This window comes from Paramisgurnus dabryanus, chromosome 3 (genome assembly GCF_030506205.2).
Source record: "Paramisgurnus dabryanus chromosome 3, PD_genome_1.1, whole genome shotgun sequence".
In the NCBI taxonomy this organism is placed as follows: Eukaryota; Metazoa; Chordata; class Actinopteri; order Cypriniformes; family Cobitidae; genus Paramisgurnus; species Paramisgurnus dabryanus.
Window position 1 is genome coordinate 36,814,858 of NC_133339.1, and position 24,882 is coordinate 36,839,739.

At 37.3% G+C, this 24,882-nt stretch overlaps 1 protein-coding gene across 1 annotated transcript; it reads right to left on the reverse strand.

The window, feature by feature from the left end:
• Positions 1 to 286: 286 nt before the first annotated feature.
• On the reverse strand, positions 287 to 24,607 carry pdpk1a (3-phosphoinositide dependent protein kinase 1a). The gene is made up of 14 exons (XM_065256546.2): positions 24,460 to 24,607; positions 11,362 to 11,577; positions 11,208 to 11,250; positions 10,931 to 11,068; positions 10,691 to 10,835; positions 10,522 to 10,619; positions 10,229 to 10,304; positions 10,084 to 10,152; positions 9,606 to 9,702; positions 9,342 to 9,515; positions 6,788 to 7,005; positions 6,423 to 6,480; positions 6,115 to 6,267; positions 287 to 1,859 (listed from the first exon to the last, which is right to left on the reverse strand). Exons 1-14 carry the CDS (start codon positions 24,481 to 24,483, stop codon positions 1,767 to 1,769), a joined length of 1,602 nt encoding a protein of 533 aa, XP_065112618.1. The 5' UTR covers positions 24,484 to 24,607; the 3' UTR covers positions 287 to 1,766.
• Between the last annotated feature and the right edge of the window lie 275 nt (positions 24,608 to 24,882).

A 24,882-nucleotide genomic window follows, 5' to 3' on the forward strand; every position in this document is an offset into this window, starting at 1 on the left:
CAGCCATTTACCAGCACTCGATGGGCCTGCGACTGAAAGTGAAATGTATATCCCATACTAAGTCTGGGAAAGCCTGACGGTATTAAATTACTGTACATCTTTCCTTCAGACCTGGAAAGTTTATTCAGTATGACCTCATTCCAGCACTCAATCTGCTCCGCAAGACGTTGAGAAATGTAAACAGCTTGCATGCATGACAGACCCAACTGCGAAATGTTTAGAGCAGGGCAAGCCTAGAAACCAAAAGCAACCAAAAGCTTTTTTCGGTAGTAAAGACAAAAAAGTATTACTCTTTAAATATACTTTTATTTTGAGAATTACCCCAGCACATTCTCCAATATAATATGTGAAGAAACCCAAAAACATTGAACACAAACTAAAAAAAAAAAAAAGGTAAAGAAACAATGCTAATTTATACAGCAATCATTCACATTCAAAGGCTTACACAGTCAATATTTACAAAGCATGACCCCTGAACGTGATTAAATTAAAATCTCTGAATATTTAAATAATACAAGTACAAGCTGAGCCACTGCCAGCAATTAACCTTATATAAGAATACAATTATACAAGGTGCAAATCTAGTAACACTGTGTTACTTTCTGAATAATACATCATCTGTACATCACAGTTTTATTCAGTGACAAACTTAGTAGAATTGTAGACAACTGAACAAATGGTGAAAACAGCATTGATCAAACATAACAGAAAGGAAACTGACTCTCACTCAGTTACAACATTTTTCTTTGCTTTGGACCAAACATCCTTTAGTATACACAATAAAGCACCCAACAGCTGCATCTCTAACATGACCATTTACTCTAAAAAAATAACAAAATACAAAAGATGTCACTGGGGCCGAAACTTTTCAAAAAGTACACTTGTGTACCTAAATAGTGCATATTGGTACCAAAATGGTACCTATTAGGAACTTTTAAAAAGGTACCGTCCCAGTGACAACTTTTGTACCTTTTTCTGAAAGTGTTGTTTATACATTTAATAAAACCAACAATGCTAGCAAGCAAATCCACACAACATGACAGGTCGAAACTTCTCTCCATCAACTTTGTTGATTATAATGAGAGGGGTCAACATTTGTCACATCATGCTTGCTTGCAGTATACATGATGTAAGGTACCTTATAAAGTATGCCTTATGATAGACTCTCAAACCAATGTTTTAAGATAAAGCAGTAGATTTAGGTAATTATGGCTCAACAATTACTCCTAATAATAACTACAGTATATTCCATCTTACAGCAGATTCTAATACAGCAGGCAGCATTAGGTCAAGAATGCTTAAACTGCAGAGGATATTTAAACATATTGAGTCATTGTTGAATTATTACCAGTGACATGTAATCACATATGAACAATATAACTAAAAGAATAAATATAAATATATTAATTATGAATTAAATATATACTTGACCAAAGTGTCTCATCATCTGGTGTACTAAAGCTATCCAACCAGCCACTCCAAATATTTTAAAAGGCAACATGAGTGTTTTTGTTTTCCCAAGCTTTTTAGGACATTTCCCATGTATACATATACAGTAATATATGCATACAAAGTGTACAACTTTGCTAAGGTTTACTTTTTACATTTTACTGCAACATGATAAAAAAACACAGCGAATGAGCAAAACATCCTTTCTGGCACAAAGGCCATTGGTGCCAGCATACAGAACAGTTTCTGCTTGGTTCTTGACTGATGGAGGAAATGAAGATTTGACTCCAGTGCCCCATCATACCTCGAGTCTGGTGTTAGTGGTATATCGTTTGCCACACCTCTTGGATCTTCTTACACCATTTGTCTGCATTACCACTGGGATCCATTAGATAATATGTCCTGTTTGGCTGCAAACAAGTAAGAAGTATAATTTAGATGCATTAAGCAGACAAAGCAACAAAAAGTTTTTTATTTGTTTAAAAAATTATTATTTTACTGATTTGGAATACCACATAATACTATGATATATGTATGTGATAACCATTCAGAACCAGGGTATAAAGCAAAGTACCACAGTATCTGATACTATCACTATACCTTAGTACTCTTCTAAAAAGAGGCCCTCTCACAAAAAGTGCTTTATGTTTTTATGTAAATACAATGGTTAACGGATGGTAAGTCTAGAGTTCAGAAAGATACCTGCTACAGTATGCAGTTATTATCATTAAAGGGTTGTAAAAAAATGCAAATAATGTCATTAATGAGTCACCATCATGTCGTTCCAAACATGTAAATCCTCCGTTGATCTTTAGAAACACAGTTTAAGAGCTTTCTGTCCCTCCATGTACGGTATAGTGTTCATGTCCAGAAAGGTAATAAAACATCATCAATGTAGTCCATGTGACATCAGTGGGTCAGAAAATATATTTGGGTTCAAAAATAACAACAATTACAACTTTATTCAGCATTGTCTTCTCTTCCGGGTCTGTTGTGAACCGCGTGCACGAGACTGCAATGATGCTGCTGAAGTATGACGCTGCTGACATACGATGCTGCTGACATACGATGCTGCTGACATACGACGCTTCTGACATACGACGCTGCTGACATACGGCGCTGCTGACATACGGCGCTGCTGACATACGGCGCTGCTGACATACGGCGCCGCTGCTGACATACGGCGCCGCTGCTGACATACGACGTTGTGCTGACATACGACGCCGCTGCTGACATACGACGCCGCTGCTGACATAAGACGCCTCTGCTGACATACGACGCCGCTGCTGACATACGGCGCTGCTGACATACGGCGCTGCTGATCATTTTTGTTGACATACGACGCTGCTGACATACGACGCTGCTGACATACGGCGCTGCTGACATACGGCGCTGCTGACATACGACGCTGCTGACATACGATGCTGCTGACATACGGTGCTGCTGACATACGGCGCTGCTGACATACGACGGTGCTGACATACGACGGTGCTGACATACGACGCTGCTGACATCGACGCTGCTGACATACGACGCTGCTGACATACGACTTCGCTGACATACGACGCCGCTGCTGACATACGACGCCGCTGCTGACATACGACGCCGCTGCTGACATACGACGCCGCTGCTGACATACGACGCCGCTGCTGACATACGACGCCGCTGCTGACATACGACGCCGCTGCTGACATACGACGCCGCTGCTGACATACGACGCCGCTGCTGACATACGACGCCGCTGCTGACATACGACGCCGCTGCTGACATACGACGCCGCTGCTGACATACGACGCTGCTGCTGACATACGACGCTGCTGCTGACATACGACTCTGCTGCTGACATACGACGCTGCTGCTGACATACGACGCTGCTGACATACGACGCTGCTGACATACGACACTGCTGACATACGACTTCGCTGACATACGACGCCGCTGCTGACATACGACGCCGCTGCTGACATACGACGCCGCTGCTGACATACGACGCCGCTGCTGACATACGACGCCGCTGCTGACATACGACGCCGCTGCTGACATACGACGCCGCTGCTGACATACGACGCCGCAGACATACGACGCTGCTGCTGACATACGACGCTGCTGCTGACATACGACGCTGCTGACATACGACGCTGCTGCTGACATACGACGCTGCTGCTGACATACGACGCTGCTGCTGACATACGACGCTGCTGCTGACATACGACGCTGCTGCTGACATACGACGCTGCTGCTGACATACGACTCTGCTGCTGACATACGACGCTGCTGCTGACATACGACGCTTCTGACATACGACGCTTCTGACATACGACGCTGCTGACATACGACGCTGCTGACATACGACGCTGCTGCTGACATACGACGCTGCTGCTGACATACGACGCTGCTGACATACGACGCTGCTGACATACGACGCTGCTGACATACGACGCTGCTGACATACGACGCTGCTGCTGACATACGACGCTGCTGCTGACATACGACTCTGCTGCTGACATACGACGCTGCTGCTGACATACGACGCTGCTGCTGACATACGACGCTGCTGCTGACATACGACGCTGCTGCTGACATACGACTCTGCTGCTGACATACGACGCTGCTGCTGACATACGACGCTGCTGCTGACATACGACGCTGCTGACATACGACGTTGCTGACATACGACGCTGCTGACATCCGACGCTGCTGACATACGACGCTGCTGCTGACATACGACGCTGCTGCTGACATACGACGCTGCTGCTGACATACGACGCTGCTGCTGACATACAACACCATATTTGGTGTGCCCCGGCTTTTTTGGACCTGAGCAGGGAGACACACGCTGCAACTTTGAAAAAAATCTTTGCAAACATGTCTGAGGACATGTCAGCAGCGTTGTACGTCAGCAGCGTTGTACATCAGCAGCATCACTGTGCATGCGCATTCGCAACAGAGGCGGAAAAGAAGATAATGGTGAATTAAGTTGTAATTTTTGTTATTTTTGAACCAAAATGTATTTTTGATGCCTCAACAAATTCTAACTGACCCACTGATGTCACATGGACTACTTTGATGATTTTTTTATTACCTTTCTGGACATGGACAGTATACCATACATATATTTTCAATGGAGGGTCAGAAAGCTCTCGGACTAAATATAAAACAGCTTAAACTGTGCTTTCAAAGATGAACGGTGGTCCTACACATTTGGAACGACATTAATAACATTATTTTCATTTTTGGGTAAACTATCCCTTTAACTATTAAAGGAGCTGTGTGTAACATTGCCTTGTAGTGGTTGAACTTGGTACCGCAGTCTAAGTTCAAAATATTGGAGGTTTCCTCTCAGGTTGCCAGACACACACAGGAGCACAACTGGTGATGAAAAGCCTACGTTTATCTGCTTATTTTTACATTTTTAAGTTTTTTGCGGACTTAAATTACAACATTAGTGTAACTGGTGTGGAATCTGAGACTCATTTTGGAGGTTTCGTCCATCAGATGTCGCTTTTACAGGCCACTGCGATTTAATTGATAACTGGCAAACATATCTGTTGAAATACACTATTGGTTAAATTGACAGTGGGCAGGATCACACAGACCAAAAATAAAAAATAGACATTTGGGACCAGAAGGCGCATTTCAAAACGAGAATAACTGGCTATAGCATTGTTTTTCAAAGAAACAGATATGCGAATATGTTTTCTAAATAGCTACGAATATATTATAGTATTGTTTTATTTAGTACAGTCAAAAACCTATATACAGCTCCTTCAAACATATGCCTAAATATTGGTTGAAAAACTTTAAGTAACTAATTGTAAAGTTGCCTTAAAAATAGACAGAAATAAGTTTAAAGGGACATTCGCCCAAACAATTAACATTCTGCCTTAAGTTGTTCCAAATTGGTATAAATTTCTTTATACCAAATTAAGATATTTTAAAAAATGTTTATAACCTAGTAGATCTGAGGCACTATTGCCTTCCATTTTAAGAAAAAATAATACAGTAAGTGAATAGTGCCCCAGATGGTTATAAACATTTTTCAAAATATCTTTATTTTTTTGAGCAGAACAAAGAAATTTATACAGGTTTGGAACAACTTGAGGGTAAGTAAATTATGACAGAATTTTCATTTTTCGGTGAACCATCCCTTTAAGGTACTAATATGATGTAAGATATGGAGGAAATAAAACTGAAAGATTTGGAAATATTACTTAAAAAAATAAACTAAATTAAAATGACAAATGATCATACACTGTAAACAATCTTAGCTGCCTTAATTTTCTTTAATCAGCTCAGATTTACAAGTTATGTCAACTTACTATTATTATTTATCTTGACAAGAGATGAGCTGCTACAACTCAACTATATTTTATAAATTATAACAACTAATCTGTTGTTATAACAACTCATCTCTAGTCAAGATAAATAAAAGTAAGTTGAAATCACTTAAACAGTGTTGCAAAATTTTTCAAAATGTAACTAAAATTAACAAAACTAAAAAAATGAAATTAAAGCTAATTCAAAAAAATTAATACAATAAAATAAAATTAAACAGCCGTGATGCACTGCTTATTCCACAAATCCAACCTACTGTAGGAATAACCCATGTACCTACACACCAAAACTACCGTACATTAATATGGCAATATTAAAAGTATATTTTACCGTGTGCACAAAAAATGTCTTAAAGTTCTTGGCTTCAGGACGCAACTCCATAGACCATGGGATCTCCCCCTTTAGTACTTTATTCACAGGGTCCACATAATATAGATGTGGTCCTTCAGTCAGCAAAAGCTGTCGGCGTCGAGCAAACAGTCCCTGTGAAAATAACACAAACTTCGGAGTTAATACTTATTGTCATTATCAACAGCAGCCAGCAGAGGACGCCATAAGCTCTCACTATTTACTGAATGAAAACCACAACATTGCCTTTACACTAGATACAAGATAAGAAACAGGTTGAAAAACGTTACCTTTCTCTTGTCAACTGGTCCCATTTTGTATATTAAATTATTTTCAACAAACTGGTGCCTTTGAAAGAGATAAAGAAATATGAATAACAAGCAGTGTTGTTGACTGAGTGAAAACACACATGTGCTATAAAACCCAACAGGAAATACAGGAGGAGATAAAAAATTAATAATTATTACCACACACACACACCTGCATAGCCATAAAACCCATGTTTTATTAATAATAACAATCTACTAACGTTTAGCTCTTCGAGGAAATGATTTAATATTTAACCAGAATGAATGTTATAATGTCACAAACAATTGAATATACCAGAAAATGTTTACGAAAATGAAACCAAATTACTGAAAGAAAAATGACATGCCAAGGGTTGCCAGTTGTTTGCTTCTGCAGCAGCAGTTGTTTCTCTTCACTTGAAAAGTGCAGGTCCAGCTCAAATGAGTTGCTGTCTATGTCGTGGATGTATTGCTCAATGTTGCTGCAGGACCTCTGTGGGTTCCCAGTGTTTGTGATTGAGAGGACCTGAGAAGGTCTGGATGAAACCACCTGCAGACTGCTGAACTGACTGAGTAGATCTTCATACTGTGGAATTCAAAATGAAAAACAGAACACAATTTGTAAAATGTTTACTATGCTTTAGGCAAAAGAACATGTACAACATCAACAACCGTAAGATTTTGGCAACACAAAGAAATAAGGTTTTAACACGGTGGATTATTTGTGTAAATTAAATTGAACGTTTCTGTGTGATTTGCTTTCGCCCCTGTGACATTGGGGGTTAGGAGTGGGGTATAATTATTGTTCATTTCTAATAATCTTACATGTTGTATGATTCACTTGTGTGAATTCATACAAATTTGCTAACGCATAAAATACATAAATATTCCCGTGAGAATTCCAAGGTTGGATTTGATGACAATGCTCTACTCTACTGTAACTCTAGCCCGACTTTCCTATACTGTTCCCGGGCCGTCTTTATTGCTCACCCCTGAGAGACATCACTTTTTTATAAATAATAATTTACAATGAGGTCAGGAACGTAATAAAAAATACATATGGACAATTTTTATATCATATATGTTGTATTTGGAAATTTAAACAGCCCCTCCAGGATGTGCACTTTTGTTTTGCCAGCATGCGCACATGTTTGCTAATGCAGAGATGAGAGGATAGTGAACAGAAGACTTTCTTTTGTGTCCCATCAAATTAATATAAGGACTACAAAATAATAAATTGTAACGCATTATGATATCGCTTCACCTGGTCCTTGGCATTTTTTTGTGGGCAGCAGGTGTGTCACACAGGTTTCATATCTTTCATGTGTGTATTCTTATAAGGCATTATAAGTTACTGTACAATTAAAAACTTTACAATTAAAATAGAGGTAAAAGGGTGATGGGTGCATGGCAAATTGTAATTGACTATTAACTGTGCCATCCATGGTTGCTATGGTAGCGGGGTGCTGCATGCTATTAGAGATAGGGATTGTTCATTTGCGTAAGGAAAATAAAGCCAAAAATGTTCACTACATTGGAGTAGTTGTCTTCTCTGTATCATTATTATTAGATAATTTTATTATTTTTTATGTGACCGTTAATGATGGCTGATGACATGACAAATTTTGTATGATCACAAAAACGCAACATTTTGTTGATTTTGCGCTGTGTTCCACGATCAAGGAGTCGCAAAAAACTGGAGGACTGTTTAACTCTTTCCACGCTTTCAAAATTTTTTATGATTTTCACAAAGGTTTAATGCCTTCCAGCAGTGGCAGCCGGTGACTTCTTTTTCCCAGGGCGCACGATGCGAAGTTCGTCAAAACATGTATGTAGCCCGTCGTGTGTGTGGTTCGTCATTTCAAAATATGTGTTCTGCGCGTCGAGTGATCGTATGTGCATCACGTGTCTTGTCAAAATAAGTGCCTGCTGCAGACGCATCTAAAGGGTTTATGATAAAAGAGACGCTTGCGTTTGCCAGATACTCACATAATCTCATGCGTAATCAGAGTTGACTGTTAAGGGAGTGTCTTGCGTGTATTTTATGAACGTGAGTGTCTCTTTTATCATAAACGGTTTTGAAGCATGTGCAGCAGGCACTTATTTTGATAAAACACGTGATGCACATGGTTCACATGACGAAACAAACACATATTTTCAAAACGCAAGCAACACACATGACACTCCGAACACTTATTTTGAATAAGCCCCCCTCGGATGACGAGCTGCCACTGTTAGTAAAGCTTTCGGGTAAAATTACCCAGTTAGTCAGTTGTCATGGGCGGGGCTTTGTTTGTGTGATGTCACATTAACAAAAGAATCAAAACAGCATGTCTTATGAGACTGCTTTGGTTTAATAGTGTTTAAAAAGAAAGAGAGGGTGAATGGCCCAGTCCCAAATGGCGCACTTCATGTGGACTTTCGGTCTCGAAGCCTTAAATTGCGCATTCTCGCTTAGTCTACGAGTCCGTAGGGTGTCCCATCTGTAATTTTTACGCTTTGAAGTGTGCTCATCAGCGCCTCCTTTGCCCCCTTGATGCGGTCTTCAGCGAAGCCCGCACTGCAGCAGGCTTCGCAATTTGCCAACCCAGAAGTCCTTGCGAAAGGGCAATCAGACAAATCAGACGACAGGAGGGAGGAGTTCACACTGACGGGCAACCTCTCTACCTATTTCCGGTGTAATGCTCGAGTCTGTCCCAAAATACGACTCCGGTGCACCCACGTGGACTCACATCAAGGGTCCCTAAAGTCTGGACTACGTGATGTCATCAAAGTGTGGACTCTGAGGAGGACCACAAGTCCGGAGTGTGCCATTTGGGACAGGGCGAATAATGTGTGCGCTTTAAATCTAAATAAAATCAATTATCGATTATGTAGGTATTAGAAATTATTTTGTAAAATAGACATTTATCCCAAACTAACATTTCCATAGTAGTCTTCATCATCTTCAGCCATGGCCGGTAAGTAAGGAGTGAGCTTGGGTGGAGTCTGGACAGGCAGGTTCTCCCATGAGATTGTCTCGAAGAACATGTGGCCTTTCAGTGGATTGAACCCACCCATTTCCTCACATCCCAGTCGCTTTGTGTGGTCCAAACACTTTGAAACCAGAGACAAAACAATGCAATTGAACCGAACTGAGCACTTTAGTCTCTTCTGATGATCCGTAATCAAAACAAAATGTATTACCAACAGCCGCTCCACTAGATCTTTAGCTTTGGGAAAGAACTTCTCAGGAAATTCATAATCCAGCTTTAATATCTTCTGGAAAATCAAGTACTCATTCCTATTGAAACACAAATGTAAACAACCAAATCAACATTGCAGTCTTGCTATTGAATATCAGACATCTTTTAATGCATTATAATCACTAAAGTGTTTTGTTTTTAACGTCCGTCCAAGCCAATTTATCGGTTGTAATGTAACCAAAAGGCAAGTTGGATCATGTGACCCAGTGGTTGGGGTTTCCTCAGAAGCCCTCGGTACTGTCTTCACAAACAAGTCATAAACAGCCAAGCCAACACTTCCTGTTATTTCACACCATGTTTTTAAAACTGTGATTACAAAAGTGATCAACCACCAGCACATCAGCTGAAATGCAACACATGCATTGCTACATTTTTAGGAGCGTTCGACTGAGCTTAAGGTGCACTGATCTGTGACTTACCCGGCTCTGAACGGAGGTAATCCGGCCACCAGCTGGTAGATTATGCAACCCAGTGCCCAAAGGTCCGAGCTTAAAGAGTACAACAAAATTAAACACGAATTTAATGCATTTTATCATTCAGTAAAAATAGTAACAAATCGGAAACCTTTTGCAGGCAGATTTTTCCAACAGCAGCTCCGGAGAAACATACTGCGCTGTCCCAACAAACGAATTGGCTCTTTCTGTAAGTATATCAAATCTGGACATTAAAAAACACACACAGACTCAAAAGGGGAGTTAAACACCCCTATTGTTGATACATATGCATGAAATGATTTTAATTGCTATGTCATGTGGACGTCCCGTATTTATGCTACTTAAAGACGGTTGAGAGTGTATCTATAAACAACATAAGGGTTGAAGGCAGTCAACAACAACAAACGAGTAAAAATGAAATACTTTGAGTGCTGTCCGACAGCAATTGTTTTGCCGTCCCGAAATCCGTAATTTGAATGTGCATCTCTTCATTCAGTAAAATGTTCTCCAGTTTAAGGTCCCTGAAAAAAAAGTTTAAACGAAGATCAAGTTATGCATTGATTAAAATGATTGCAATCTTAAAAAAAGTCACCTGTGAATAATTCCTGTCGAGTGCAAGTATTCAAGTGCACCAACTATCTCAGCAGTGTAGAATCGTGTGCAGGTCTCATCAAATGAGCCAATTTTACGAACGTATCGAAGCAGTTCGCCGTTTTTGGCGTAGCTTAAAGCAAAATCTGATGAATTAAAAGTTAAGGAGATTTTTTTTTAGTAATATTGAGTTATATAGCAAACACAACATTGTAAAACACGACAGTCCCAAAAAGGATACATAACTTATGTGAATCTTGAAATGTGAAGTACAGCTTTACGAAAAATGGATGATTTATGCTCGACAATATATCCTTCTCCCGCATGACATAGTGTGCTTTGTTCTCTTTCCTTATGTGGTTCTTCTCTAGAATCTTCACTGAATAAACACAATTCAAATGAGATCAAAAGTTCATTTGTTTACTTTCTTTTGTCGCGTGCGCTAATAAATTCATGGTGAGAAACTTAACAGGCTTGTACATGTCTATAGGCTATATATGATACAGGATGCAACCTACTTGCATATTCCTTTCCTGTGGCCTGTTCTTTAGCAAGCACGACCTGCAATTCAAATATATACAACTGTGACAAGCTACTACAACAAATGCATGGCTGACCAAAAACATCAGTCATTTTACCAGCACATAAAATCGTTGCACAAACACTACCCACCGTTGAGAAGGAACCCTCTCCCAAAATTTTCCCAAAAGTAAAGTCCTCCCTCTTGTGTGATTTGGGCAACTTGAACGAAGGCGTCTTTGGTTGGCTCGTCTCTCCGCTGCTGACCTCCATACCGAGACAGTGTCTGGAGTTCAGCTGGGTCCTTACCCTTGATGAGGAAGCACAGGAACACGACATCAAGCTAGGCTGGATGGGAGCAGCACCGTACTGAACAAGGAAAACATACACAGAGAGCAAACATGACACAGACTGAGGCGGGCAGGTGCACGTGTAATAAGGAACAAAACCACCTTGGAGGCAGCGAGCAGCTGATAAAGTACAGTAGAGCTTCCGCAGAGGGGCGGGCCGCGCTTGTTCTCACCCTGAATTACGAGTCCTCGCGCTCATTCACTCAGACCTGCTCTTGTTTATTGAAATTCATCTCTAATCAATGCAATAACATTTTTGCATCAGTGCTGCCTACAGGTACTTATAAATATGTGATATCATAATTAAAATGTGCCTATAAAACAAGGCAGCCATCCATTTACAGTAAGAGTGTGTTGTTTACTCGACTTATAGACATAGACAAGCTACAATACAATCACACACACCCACATATATATAAATAACATCCTCAATGTCAACATATATGTGTGTGTGTGTGTGTTTACATCCAGGATGTTTATTGTGTATATCAGTAAGAGACATTTTTGCCCTCCGACTTAGATAACACCCAAAGCCATGCAAATACAGGAACATCTACTTCCCCACAGCGAGTTGATCACTCTTCATTTGTTTACTATGAAAGGTGTTATGAGAAAAAACATTTACCTAAAAGGTTTTGTTATTAGTGTAAAACCTGGTACTTTCCAGACACCTGCCACACAGGGCACTTCTCCAACAGCGCTTTGCCTTAAACACACTTAACCACAGAAAGTAAAGAGGACTGTCCCCCTGCATCTAACCAACACACACACACACACTGTATGGATGTTGTACTTTAGAGAACACATAAAAAAAAACATTTATTACATAATCTTGATTTTGGATGGTTGTAAGGAATGTAAACTTGCTATTAATTGCGTTGTTATTAACACAAGACTATACTGAAAATATTATGATGAAAGTTGTGACGTATACCCGTCAACTCTTTCTTTATTATTATTATTATTTATATCATCTACATTTTAAAATAATATCTAAGAAGAGCTGCATAACGATTAGGGATGCGCTGATACCACTTTTTTGGAATACGAGTACGAGCACTTGCATTTCAGTACTTGCTGATACCGATACCAAGTACTTAATAAAAAACATTATTTAAATTTACAGGTAACAGCTTTAGTCATATAATTTAACAAAAAAACAAGGGACTAGTTTTCCAGTTTGTTGTAAACGCTGCCTCTTTGGACAACACAAGAGGCATTAACCCCTTACACGCCGCTCAAACATAGACATTTCTCAGACCGTGGTATCGATCCCTGGTATCGGGGGACTTTTAACGAGTACGAGTACTTTAGAAAATGTGGTATCGAGGCCGATACCCGATACCAGTATCGGTGCATCTCTAATAACGATTAAATACTTAATATATAATTTTTTCTTCATTTATTTTATATATACATACTTAATAACTTTTTCTTAAAATTAGACATGCATGTGTGTGTATTTATATATACATAATTATTATATACAGTGCACACATATATGATTTAAACAAAAACTTTTGTTCTGCAAACGATCAGTTCGTTATGCAGATTAGATCGATTAGATCGTTATGCAGACCTATATCTAAGTCATTAAATTACACAAAGGGAGTGTGAAAGAATTATGCCATGACCAAAGAAAAATAAAAAAAATTGGTCTTACACTCTAAAAATAGGTTGCTAGGTTATTTTCAACCCAATGTTAGGTGAAAAGTAGGGCTGGGGAAAAAATCGATTTTTCGATTAATCGTTTTTTAAAATGTGGTCGATTCAGAATCGATTCTCAAAGAGCAGAATCGATTTTTTTCTTTCATATTTATTTCTGCAAACATTGAACGAAAGATTAACGTTAATCGAATTACTAGTCTTCTTCACTAGATGACACCCTATTTTTTGCTTTGCGCAAGGTTACCAAGGAAAGCCTGTCATTCATTAATTCAGGGCTTAAAATGGCGGTTTCAGGTGCTTCATCGATTTTAATAATTACCCACTTGTAACCTGCTGTTCACTGTTCTTTTTATTAGTATAGTATGTGTATTTAAACTATATTTATTGAGTTGAATCGAAAATCGAGTATAAGAACCGCCCCGAGAACCGGAATCGAAAATTGAATCGAGAATCGAAATCGAATCGATTTGACAGCTTGTGAATCGAAATTGAATCGATCTGGAAAATCTGAATCGATACCCAGCCCTAGTAAAAAGGGACAAACCCAGCATTAACACAAAATATTTTTTTATTTGCCCTACCGCTACCGTGAAATAAAATGAATCAACCAATTTTTATATTCTGTGCATAGCGTGCAATGTAAATAAGTGGGCGTGGGAGTATGACGGAGAAACGTGAAATAATCTACACATCTAACAAATTAACGAGTCATTTCTGTAATTTTGTTAAATTGTATACATCCTATATATCTTGTACAATACTGGATATCTTCTATAGTCTACAAAATAAATAACTGATTTAAAAACAAGATTCTTTCTATGAGGACATTTTCACTTCAACACTAACTTTAACTTGCTTATATTTTAAAACTGTGGTTAGCATTTAGTAGTTAAACTTCAATAAAAACTTTGGTTTAACCTAAAAAATAAGTTACCTGGTTTCCCTAAAATGTATTAAAATTAAAAATTAATAGTTAATTCAATTATATTGGTTAAACACAATATTTTTTAAGTCAACTAATATTTTCAAGTCAAATCAAATTTTAAGGCAACCAGTTTACTTACTTTTTTAGGTTGAACCAACAAATATTTAAAAAAAAATGTTGGGTTGTTTTAAACCCAGGGCTGGGTAACTATTGGACAGAACACATTTGGGTTAATCAACCATGTTGAAACAACCCAGCAGTTGGGTAAAACAACCCATTATTTGGGTCATTTTAACCCAGAAATGTGTTCTGTCCCATAGTTACCCAGCCTTGGATTAAAAACAACCCAATATTTTTTAGAGTGTACAGTGTACCGGTAATATGTGTGAATCTGCAAATCTACATATTTCAAAAACAATATAACCATAAAGCTGAAGGACATATATATCCTGAAAAATATTGTGAAATTACTTATTTTTGGTCATACCACCCACACTTAATTTGACACAACAATGGGTTAAAACAACCAAGCATTTTAGCTTGAAACAACTCAGCATTGGATATATTAAAATTCAAGAGGTTGGGTTCAGCCCTTTACTTTAGATTTTTTAAAGCAGCCACCCACCTCCGCTTACTGTGGATATACTCTCAACCAACTTCATGAGATGCAAGAACATTTTGCTTTAAAAAAGTATTCAATGTATGGTGCACATGTTGCTTTTATTATTCTTTTTGTATTTGTGAATGCATGCATAGCTGTAGGCACTTGCATGTGTCTACAAAACTGTTGGTAACAGTTTACTTGAAGGGGTGTTCATAAGACTGACATGACACCTTCATAATCATGACATGACACAATTTTATGCACATTTATGACTACTGTCATTAAGTGTCATTCGCTCAATTGTGGCACTTTTAACGCAAAGATGACAACTAACAGAACTTGTTCTTCCTCACAGAGAGGGTGCTGAAATTTTCTGACATACAGTAGAAGAAAAAAGTGACAAAATTAACATTAAATTAACGTTTTTGCAGCAACGCTGCATGGCTTAACCCACCACTGTACTGTTTTTATTTAATCTTAGGTGAATCTGCCTCTAAATGCAATAAAATATAATTTTATCAATTTTAATTATTATTATTATTATTGGATATTTTATTTTATTTCTGTAACACCTGTTGAAAACTAAAAAAAATAATAAATTTCATGAATATTCATGAAGCTGTTATAAAACAATTTGACAGAGTATTGAAACATAATGACATTTTAATGACAAATTTAATTTGTACCACTGTAGTTGAGGTCAAGAAAAATATTCATGACGCTGTTATAAAACTATTTGACAGAGTACTAACACTTAATGATATTTTAATGACAAACTCAAGTTGTATCACCGATAAAAAGTGGTCAGACACAATTATAATGGCCTCATGACAGCCAATAGGCTTGTTCGACTTCATGTGGCGCTGTAAGAACTGACAGCCGGATGACATCAAAAAAGTGCGAGAATGATTCGAGAAAGCATACTAAGTCTTATTTCGTTTCGCTCTTGCGGCGGTTATCCACCTGCCATTTTTTTTTGTCGCATGAAGTCGAACAAGCCTCATGTCAAAACTAACCACATGACAGTTTATTAACCCATAAAGCTAGGTAGTTTCTTCATTTTGATTATTTATCTGCTATGTCATGTTTATGACCGATTTATGACAAGTTATGTTGTATTGGTTTATGTCAAGTTGTCATAACAAAGTCATAATTGAGCAAATGGCACTTGATGACAGTTGTCATATACGTGCATAAAATCTCATTTATGTTCATGAAACATGTCATGTCATGATAATGAAGATGTCATGTCAGTCTTATAAATACCCCTCCAAGTAAAGTGTTACCAAAATGTTTATAGCATCATAACTACACTGTAAAAAAAAATCCGTAGAAATTTGCAGCTGGGTTGCCGGTAACTTATTGTTATTACTGGCAACATTTTGTTCAAAGTTAAATGAACATTAAACATTTAGAAGTCTTTGTCTTTACAGAATAAAACGAGAAAAACAGCATCAAGCAAAACATTCTGTGAAACAAAATCTGAAGCAAAAAACAGAAAAAGTTTGATGATGATTTCTGGTTCCCAGAATGCTTTGCATGAGGCTGTTATTGTATAGTTTTATTCTATAAAGATAAAGACTTGTTAATATTTAAAATGTATTCAACTTTGAACAAACTCTTGCCAGTAAATAACATAAATTTAAATCTATGGTAATTTACCGTCAACCCAGCTGCAATACCATTGTAATTTCTACTGATTTTTTTACAGTGTTAGGCTGCGCAATATTGAAGAACAATGCGAAAACTATATTATATGCAATTCAATAATGCTTTAAGTTTGAAAAATACATTTTAATAATAATGAAATATATATATATATAAAATGAAAACTAGATTACAACAAGAGCTGGGTGGTATATATTGTTACCGTGAAATAAAATGTCTTAATTCTGTGTATTTCATGAAATGTAAATAAGTGGGCGTGGTTAACTCAGCACTACCGCATGAGTGTGATAGAGAACAGGAAATAATCCACTCATAACAAATAAAAGAGTAATTCCTGTAATTTCGTAATAAACCCCAGTGAATCCACCGCAGGTGTTTCTTTTTAAAGTATTAAATTCATGAATTTATTGCAAAGCATTGCGATATAGGTATTGGGATATTCACATATGCAATTATCGAATAATTTCAATATTTTTTTCATTGTAGTGTCGTGCTTGAATTATCAACAGGTCTCATAATTTCTTCATGAGAAATTTATATTATAAATGGGTGTGGCATAAACACAACATGTAAAACCAATAACAAAACAGTTACAAGCTGCACCACATGGCCTGAAAGACACTCAGGATTAATGGCTTTAAAATATACAGCGTGCCATCTTGTAATCTGATATCACACAACCAGTTTTCCTGGAAGTCATAATCAAAACAAGATTAGAAAGTGATGATTTGATTGCGTTAACAATATAATACATAGACAGTAAACATAACATCTTTAACAGCCAGCATCAACAGGCTTCAAAGCAAATAGTGGTTCTGTATGCATGGCAGAGCATTTCAGCGAGGGCTACGCAAAATGCAAAAGATATTAAAAATTGGGTCATGGAGTGTGATCACAAGGAAGCTACATACCTGTGCGTAAAGGCAGAAACTACACAGAGAAACGTAGAATGTGTCTATATGTACACAATGTCTCGTATGTCGCCTTATTACTAACAAACGCTTGGGGAGGCATAATGAGACAAACTTTGCTGATGCCTGATATGGGTCAAGACACACACAAGCTCCAAATGTCAGATCATATCTTTTAGACTGTAAACATACTTTAAAAGAATTACAGCACATGTTGTGTTTTAAGTCACATTGGCTTTCAGTAAATTGTTTCATTCGGTGCACTCGTAGGTGTCTAGAGGTAAATGTGGCAGAAATTTCCTGCAGGTACTTGGCTGGTTATCAAGATCTGCAGCAATATAAACAACATCCTTATGCAGGTGTTTTTAAACGCTTTAACAACGCCCCTGCTACAGTTGCATTTGTCAAATTAATATCAGTATTTTTTCACAAGTTAAAAGAAAATATATACCATTATCAACTATTTTTACCAATTAAACACAATGACATCACATTTCCATTCATTACTGGGTAAAGATTACTTTTATAGAAAATACTTAGTGAATTTACATTTGAGTATCTTAAAATTAATAAATGTAATTTTAAAGACAAAATTAAACAAAAGGGGCTCTATCTTACACCCAGCGCAATGCAGCGCAATGCGCGACGCAAGTGTCTTTTGCTAGTTTCCACCCTGCGCAATGATCATTTTCACGTTTAGCGCTACGCTGTTTAAATAGCAAATGCATTTGCGCCCCCTTTTGCGCCCATGGGCATTCTGGTCTGAAAACTAGGTGTGTTCAGGCGCATTGTTGGCGCGTTGCTATTTTGAGGCAACTAAAACCGGTGCAATATGTTTTTTGTTATTTAAAGAGCGCATAGTAATATGCGCTTATAAACGAGACGACAACGCGGGTTTGCTTATCACACACATAAATGCGCAGAAGCACAAAAAAGCTTTTAAATATGAAAGATTAAAGGATTGGATGTAAAAGATTATTATTGAGTCTCTTGGATATAAATGAGGACTAATTGTTAAGTAGCCTGGTAAGTAAATAAATGCTTTGCTTTTAAGAAATGCATCTGTTTTTAAATGTTTTTTTTTTTAATGCTACCTCATGGATTTATTGTATATGATGACTCTGTGGATATGGTATGATGAGAAACAATTTTAAGTAATGCTTTAAAAAAACTGACGCTGTCCAAGTGCTGAAACGTGCGGAGAGCCGTTCTTTTTCTTTAATTCTTTATCTCCTGTTTGTTACAAATAAAGTATTTTTACAGTACAAACCTTTTCTTACATGCTTGTAAATAATTTTTTGATGATATTGGATAGCCATTCATTTAAAGCAGTTAACAGCCTTTTTACTTCCATGACTAAAAGAAAACGGGTTTTAAAGGTTTTAATAAAACAATAACAATTTCAATACAAGTGAAAAACAACACAATTATTTAACATTAATCTTAAACTGGGGATCTTCTTCCTCCGCTTAGTTTTTCAGTTTACAAAGTCCGTCATCTAAATAGGAATTAGACATAGCTCCAGCGCAGCTGGCTTTTAAAGGGGATGAGAGCTAAGACTCTCATTGGTTTATTGCACGTTACGCCCAAAATACTCCCATTACTCATTTTAAAAAAGGACCAACCCTTTTCGAACATGCGCTCAGCGCACAAACAATTTTTTCCGTTGTTAATTAGCAATAGTGGATTTGGACACGCCCATTTAGACGTTACGCTGTGCGCTTTAGACAATGCGCTTAGATTGTTAAAATAGGGCCCTATATGTTTATCCATTTGTAATATTAGAGCAGAGAAATTAAATTAAATATTTTAAATTTTTAAATATCTTTATTATATGGCTCGTTGGAATGCTCGATTCTGACTGGCAAGTCATGACATTTGCTAAACATGATGTTTGTTATAATCAGATAAGAACCACTTAAAACTAATTACGCAGGGTAACCTGGATGCTGCAAATCATTTTGACAGGTACAGTTTAATAGTACACAAAAATGCTATGTAAATGTGTCTATAAATATAAAATATATTGCATTATATTTACTAATGATTAAACCAAAAAGGTGTGTTTGTGACATTTAAACATCTTGTTGTGTTTTTCTTGTGGAAGGTCTGCATTCATTAAAAAACTATTTCAAATCAATATTTAATTTTCTTTACCTTTTTTATGAGTTAAATAGCCACGTGATAAGCAAGCTTATGTTCAGGCAGCTGATTGTTATCATGAAAAAATAAGCCCTTCAGTATGATACAAGAACCTCCGCTTTGACCTGGGTCCTGATCACACGGCTTATTTCTGCCATAACCGACTACCTATACATTATCCCTTTACTTAACTACATAATTTTACATAAACTTTCAAACCTTTCTTTAATGTGTTTAATGTATGTTTTGGTCAAACATTTGAGAATCCAAGTCCGGACAACAAAATAAACATGTTGATGACTAATCTTATTCATCACAAAATAAAAAAATGTACAATTCCTACTAAAAAAATCTTTGCTCTAGTTAGTTTATTAGCTTTGTTGAGAGAAAATTTAAAGTTTGTTTTTCAAAAATGTCCTGCCCGGCTGCCACCACTTAAACGCGGCTTGACCAGGACATACCAGATTGGTAAGGAAAGGGTACTAAAACATTAAAGCCATGTCTGCATTTGTGATCGTAGAAATGACAAACAACAAGAGGACAGCGAGTGTGAAAGCTGTGCAGTGTGTAGCTGTGTCCAAAAGTTTTGCGAATGACACAAATATAAATTTTTACAAAGTCTTGCAGTGTTGACCCTTTTATTCAAGACCCTTTTTTCAACTCACCCTGGCATGCTGTCAATCAACTTCTGGGGCTGGGCCACATCTTGACTGATGGCAGCCCATTTTGGCATACTTAGTACTTGAAGTTTGTCAGAATTAGTGGGGTTTTGTTTGTCCATTTGAGGATTGACCTAAAGTTCTCAATTAGATTAAGTCTTGGAAGTTTTCTGGGGTGTATTCCAGAAAGCATCAGCAAAACCCTGAACTTTCGGTTGATTAAGCTAAACCTGCATGTCCTGATCATGTTGGTTCTGGGGGCACCTGATAAGAGTTGGTTCAATTAATCTAGAGAATACGTGCATAAAGACATTTTTCAATTTCAAACATACCTGGGTATTTTTACATACCTGGGAACCAGCTTTCTGGAATACCCCCTGGCTTTGGACCCAAAAATTTTTTGTTTTCCCCCGAGCCACTTAGTTATCACTTTTGCCGTATGCAAAGGTACTCCATCATGCTGAAAAAGGAACTGTTTATCACTAAGCTGTTTTTGGAGGGTGATTTTTGCACCATTCTTTATGCATGGCTGTGTTCTTAAAATTGTGAGTGAATCCACTACCTTGGCTGAGAAGCAGCCCCAAACATAAATGATCTCGAGATGCTTTACTATTGGCATGACACATGACTGTGCAAGGTTTTCAAACAATAGGAAGGGGATTCATCAAAGAAAATGACTTTACCCCAGTCTCCAGCAGTCCGATCCCTGTACTTTTTGCAGAATTTGCAGCTGAATCCACTTTAGGAGAGGGTCTTGGCGCTTGCTGGACTTTCTTGGGTGCCCTGAAGCCTTCTTCACAACAACTGAACATCTCTCTTTGCAGTTCTTGATGATTCGATAAATGTTTGATTTAAATGCAATCTTACTATATCCTTGCCTGTGAAGCCCTTTTTTGTGCAAAGCAATGAAGACTGCACATGTTTCCTTGCAGGTACTGTAAAACCTAAAAGTTAATTCAACTCAAACCATTTAAGTAAACCGGTAGCATTAGTTTTAAAACACATACATTTGAGTACTGTGAACTTAAACAAATTGAGTCATATGCAGTAATGCACTTATATTTAAGTTCACACTACTTAAATATAAGTGCATAATTGCACATGACTCAAGTTCACAGTACTTAAATTTATGTGTTTTAAAACTTAAATGGTCTAATGCAACCGGTTTACTTAAATGATTTGAGTTAAGTTAACTGTTAGGTTTTACAACTTAATGTTATATTTATTTGTCAGTTTTTTCCATGTGTTTCTCAGTTCTTATATTATCACTTACTGTTTACTTGATTATTTAATTGCTTGAGAACTTTTTACTATTTATTTAATATTAGGCAAGCATTTATGTTATCCTTATTGATCACTTCTGATTGAAGGCAATCCTTTATTCCGCTGATCTAACTCCTTTGGAGTTCGGGGTTCCTCTGACGACTGCTGTTAAATCCAACAGCACAACATATCCCGGGCATATTGTAATCTTGTTGTGAACCTCCTGGGAGTGTTTTATTGATCTTCATCTGGTAGTTGTGGATGCTGTGACCATAGACTAAAGCAGGGCGTGCAGCTGTGACCGGACACAAAACAGTGACGTCACATGGTCCGGATGAATAAGTAAAACTCTGTAGTAGTGTGTGGCCTTTGCACTTTTAAAAGTACACTTCTACACCTTAATACCATAATTTAGTGCCTTATTTAGCTAAAAGTGAAAAATCAAATTGAGTAGATATATTCTTATTAGAAATAAAACTGCTTCATTTTTGAACGGTGCATAGCTGTAGCTGAATAGTTAGGCATAGTACACTACTGTATTTTAATGTTGGTCATTAAGGTGGTACTTGGGAGAACCAAATATTTTCTAAGGTGGTACTTGGTGTCAAAAGTTTGAGAACCACTTTTCTTGAGTTTATGCAAATTGCCATCATATCATAATCACCAGACTTTGTGAAAATTAATATTTTTGTGTCATTCTCAAAACTTTTGGGCACAGTTGTAAACCCTACTTCCATTCTGGAGCGATCATGGGTTTGAGTCCCACTCAGAGTGGCTTCGGATAAACAGCATTTCTTTGACATGGTGACAATACACAATTATAGCAGCTTAACCAGACCTTACTCCTTTATTGCATACTGTATACTAGTTTGGATAAAAATTATTTAAAAGAAAGAAACTTCACAGATGTACTTTGGTCCCAAAGCCAACATTTTACTACGTCAGAGGTACAAATGGGTACCAAATATACATATCTGTACCTAAATGGTACATATCAGAACCTTTTTAAAGAGATAGACCGATATATCGGCCAAATATTTGCGAGTTTTATGTGTATCGGCATCGGCCGATACTGGGCTGCCGTGTTCGCCGTTTTTTTCCGGCATTATTTACAGACAGAGTGCTGGAAGCCGCAACCGATTGAAGATCATGTGACTAAAAACAACCAACCTTTCCATAACAACATCGAAAGATGGTTCCATAGCACCCTCACCTGTTTTTACTATTTGTTAAATACATTTTTTTTTTAAGTTCAATAAATGTTACTTTTTAAAAATTGAGACATTTGGCATCATCATTGTGTCATTTTTATAATGTAAATGATTGAGCAAAAGCAGTATCGGCTCCAAATATCGGCTCAAGAAAATCAGCAGCCTGTATCGGTCATCGGCTAAGGCTGATGAAACAAAAATGGGCATCGGCACTGAAAAATTCATATCGGTCGATCCCTAGCCGGAATTGCCCTTTAACAGTTTGGGACGGATGACAGCTTGGGACCGTTTTTGGAGTGGACACTGAGCTTTGTAAATGCAGAATCTTTGTGTTAACACTTTACAGAATACAGAATGGTTGTATTAGTAAATGCCTTAACAAACAATGAACAATATTAATTACTGTTAAAGGTTTAGTTCACCCTTACGTTGTTCTAAACCTGAATTTTTTTATTTATGTTTCTTTTTTTAATTTTGATGAATGATGGTAAGCACACAGTTAATGGTACACATTGACTTCCATAGTAGGAAAACAAATATTATTATACATATTATATGAATATATTATATAAAAGTATTGTGATAAATGATTAAGAAATTTTTTGGAAAATGATGGTAAGCACACAGTTGACAGTACCCATTGAATGGCATCATATTTGTTTTCCTACTATGGAAGTCAATGGTTACAATCAGCTGGTGCTTACCATCATTTATCAAAATATTTTATTTTGTGTTCACACAAAAAATCATACAGATTTAGAACAACATGAGGATGAGAAAATTATGACAGAATTTTTATTTTTGGGTGAAACCTTTAATGTTAATACAGTTATTCATGTTAGGTTATGGTGCACTACCTAATGTTAACAGTTTAAATGTTTGACTTTAATAATGTATTAGTCAATGCTAAAATTAACATAAACTAAGATTAATAAATACAGTAGAAGTATTGTTCATTGATAGTTCATGTTAGCTAATGCATTAACTAATTGTAAGCATTAGCAAATACAATCTTATTCTAAAGTTTTACCAATAAAGTTTAGGAGCTCACATCTATTTAATGCAAGAAAATCTGTGCAAAAAAGATAACTTAAATGTTTCAAAATTGTAAACTACTTTATCTCGAGCAGTAATATATTTCAAATGTAGACTTCTCTTATGTTAATCAACAGTTTTGACATTTTGGACTTTTGTTTTGGACTGTTCACTGTTTCGGTTTTGGTTAAACGGCTTCACGGCGTTGTTTATCATGTGAACACATATCTAGTGCAAGCAGTTATATAAAGGGGCAGTCTTAAATGTGTAAGCTGCGTAAGATAAAAATATTTTCTGAATATTTTTGTTATACGGAAGCAGCAGGATCTATTAAGTATCCTTTACCTCAGGTAATGTTAACGTTAAAAAGTGACTACCTAAAAACAAATTCATCACACCGCTCTGCTGCGTCATTTCCTCACGTGCTCGCGAGAACTACTGTTTGTATTTTTTTAGCACGTCAGCTGACAAACTACATGTCAAAACAACACCGGTAATTAAAACACACAGACGCACACACACAATCAAATCACAACAAAGTGAACAACGTTTATGCGCAAGATTGCCATTTTAACGTAAAAATAACGTGAAAGCTATGCTTAGGCATAAAAGTGGGTGCCAACCACCCCACTCCAAAACAAACCCAAATCCAATACAAACGTTACGTTAAAATAACCAAAAATAAAACTAAACTAAAGACAAACCACTCCCCAAAACACTAAACTGCTAAGCTAGAACGACACAGCGAGCTGATTAAACTTATCATTAATAGTCAGGAGATTTATGTGATATAATTCATCATACATAGTACTCACTGTTTGACTCTTGGTCCTTGCCATGGACGTTTACAGGCAGATGTGTCAGTAATGTTGACATTACAGTGCTGTAGTAAACGACCGTTGCTGCTTCGCTCCTGCCAGCTCTGACGTCACACAACAACAACGTCTCATGCAGTGTTTTGATGACACGTGTAGTACATACCCCATGACAGCAGAGGGAAGTATAAACACCTGTAGTACATACTCCTAACAGCAGAGAGCAGTACAAACAAGTATGGTACATACTCCTGACCATAGATATGTATATAAAGGCTAGATGGCTCGTCCGCGCTGATGGCCAATTGAGTGGAACGTCCGCATTTTGGCGGCCATCTTGGGACAGGGCGCTCGCTCACTCGTAGCATTGAGTTTTAATGATGCAGGTACTTTTAAATGACCATAACTTGCTTAATTTTTTAC

What these genes read in the sequence shown, in the direction of transcription:
- pdpk1a (XM_065256546.2), bottom strand. Translation starts at nt 24,483, where the DNA reads ATGGCAAGGACCAAGAGTCAAACA. An exon ending in CAAGGACCAAGAGTCAAACA is followed by an intron (nt 11,578 to 24,459) that starts GTGAGTACTATG and finishes TTCCTTGTTCAG; the next exon opens with TACGGTGCTGCTCCCATCCA. An exon ending in GCTGTCGGACAGCACTCAAA is followed by an intron (nt 10,305 to 10,521) that starts GTATTTCATTTT and finishes ATATACTTACAG; the next exon opens with AAAGAGCCAATTCGTTTGTT.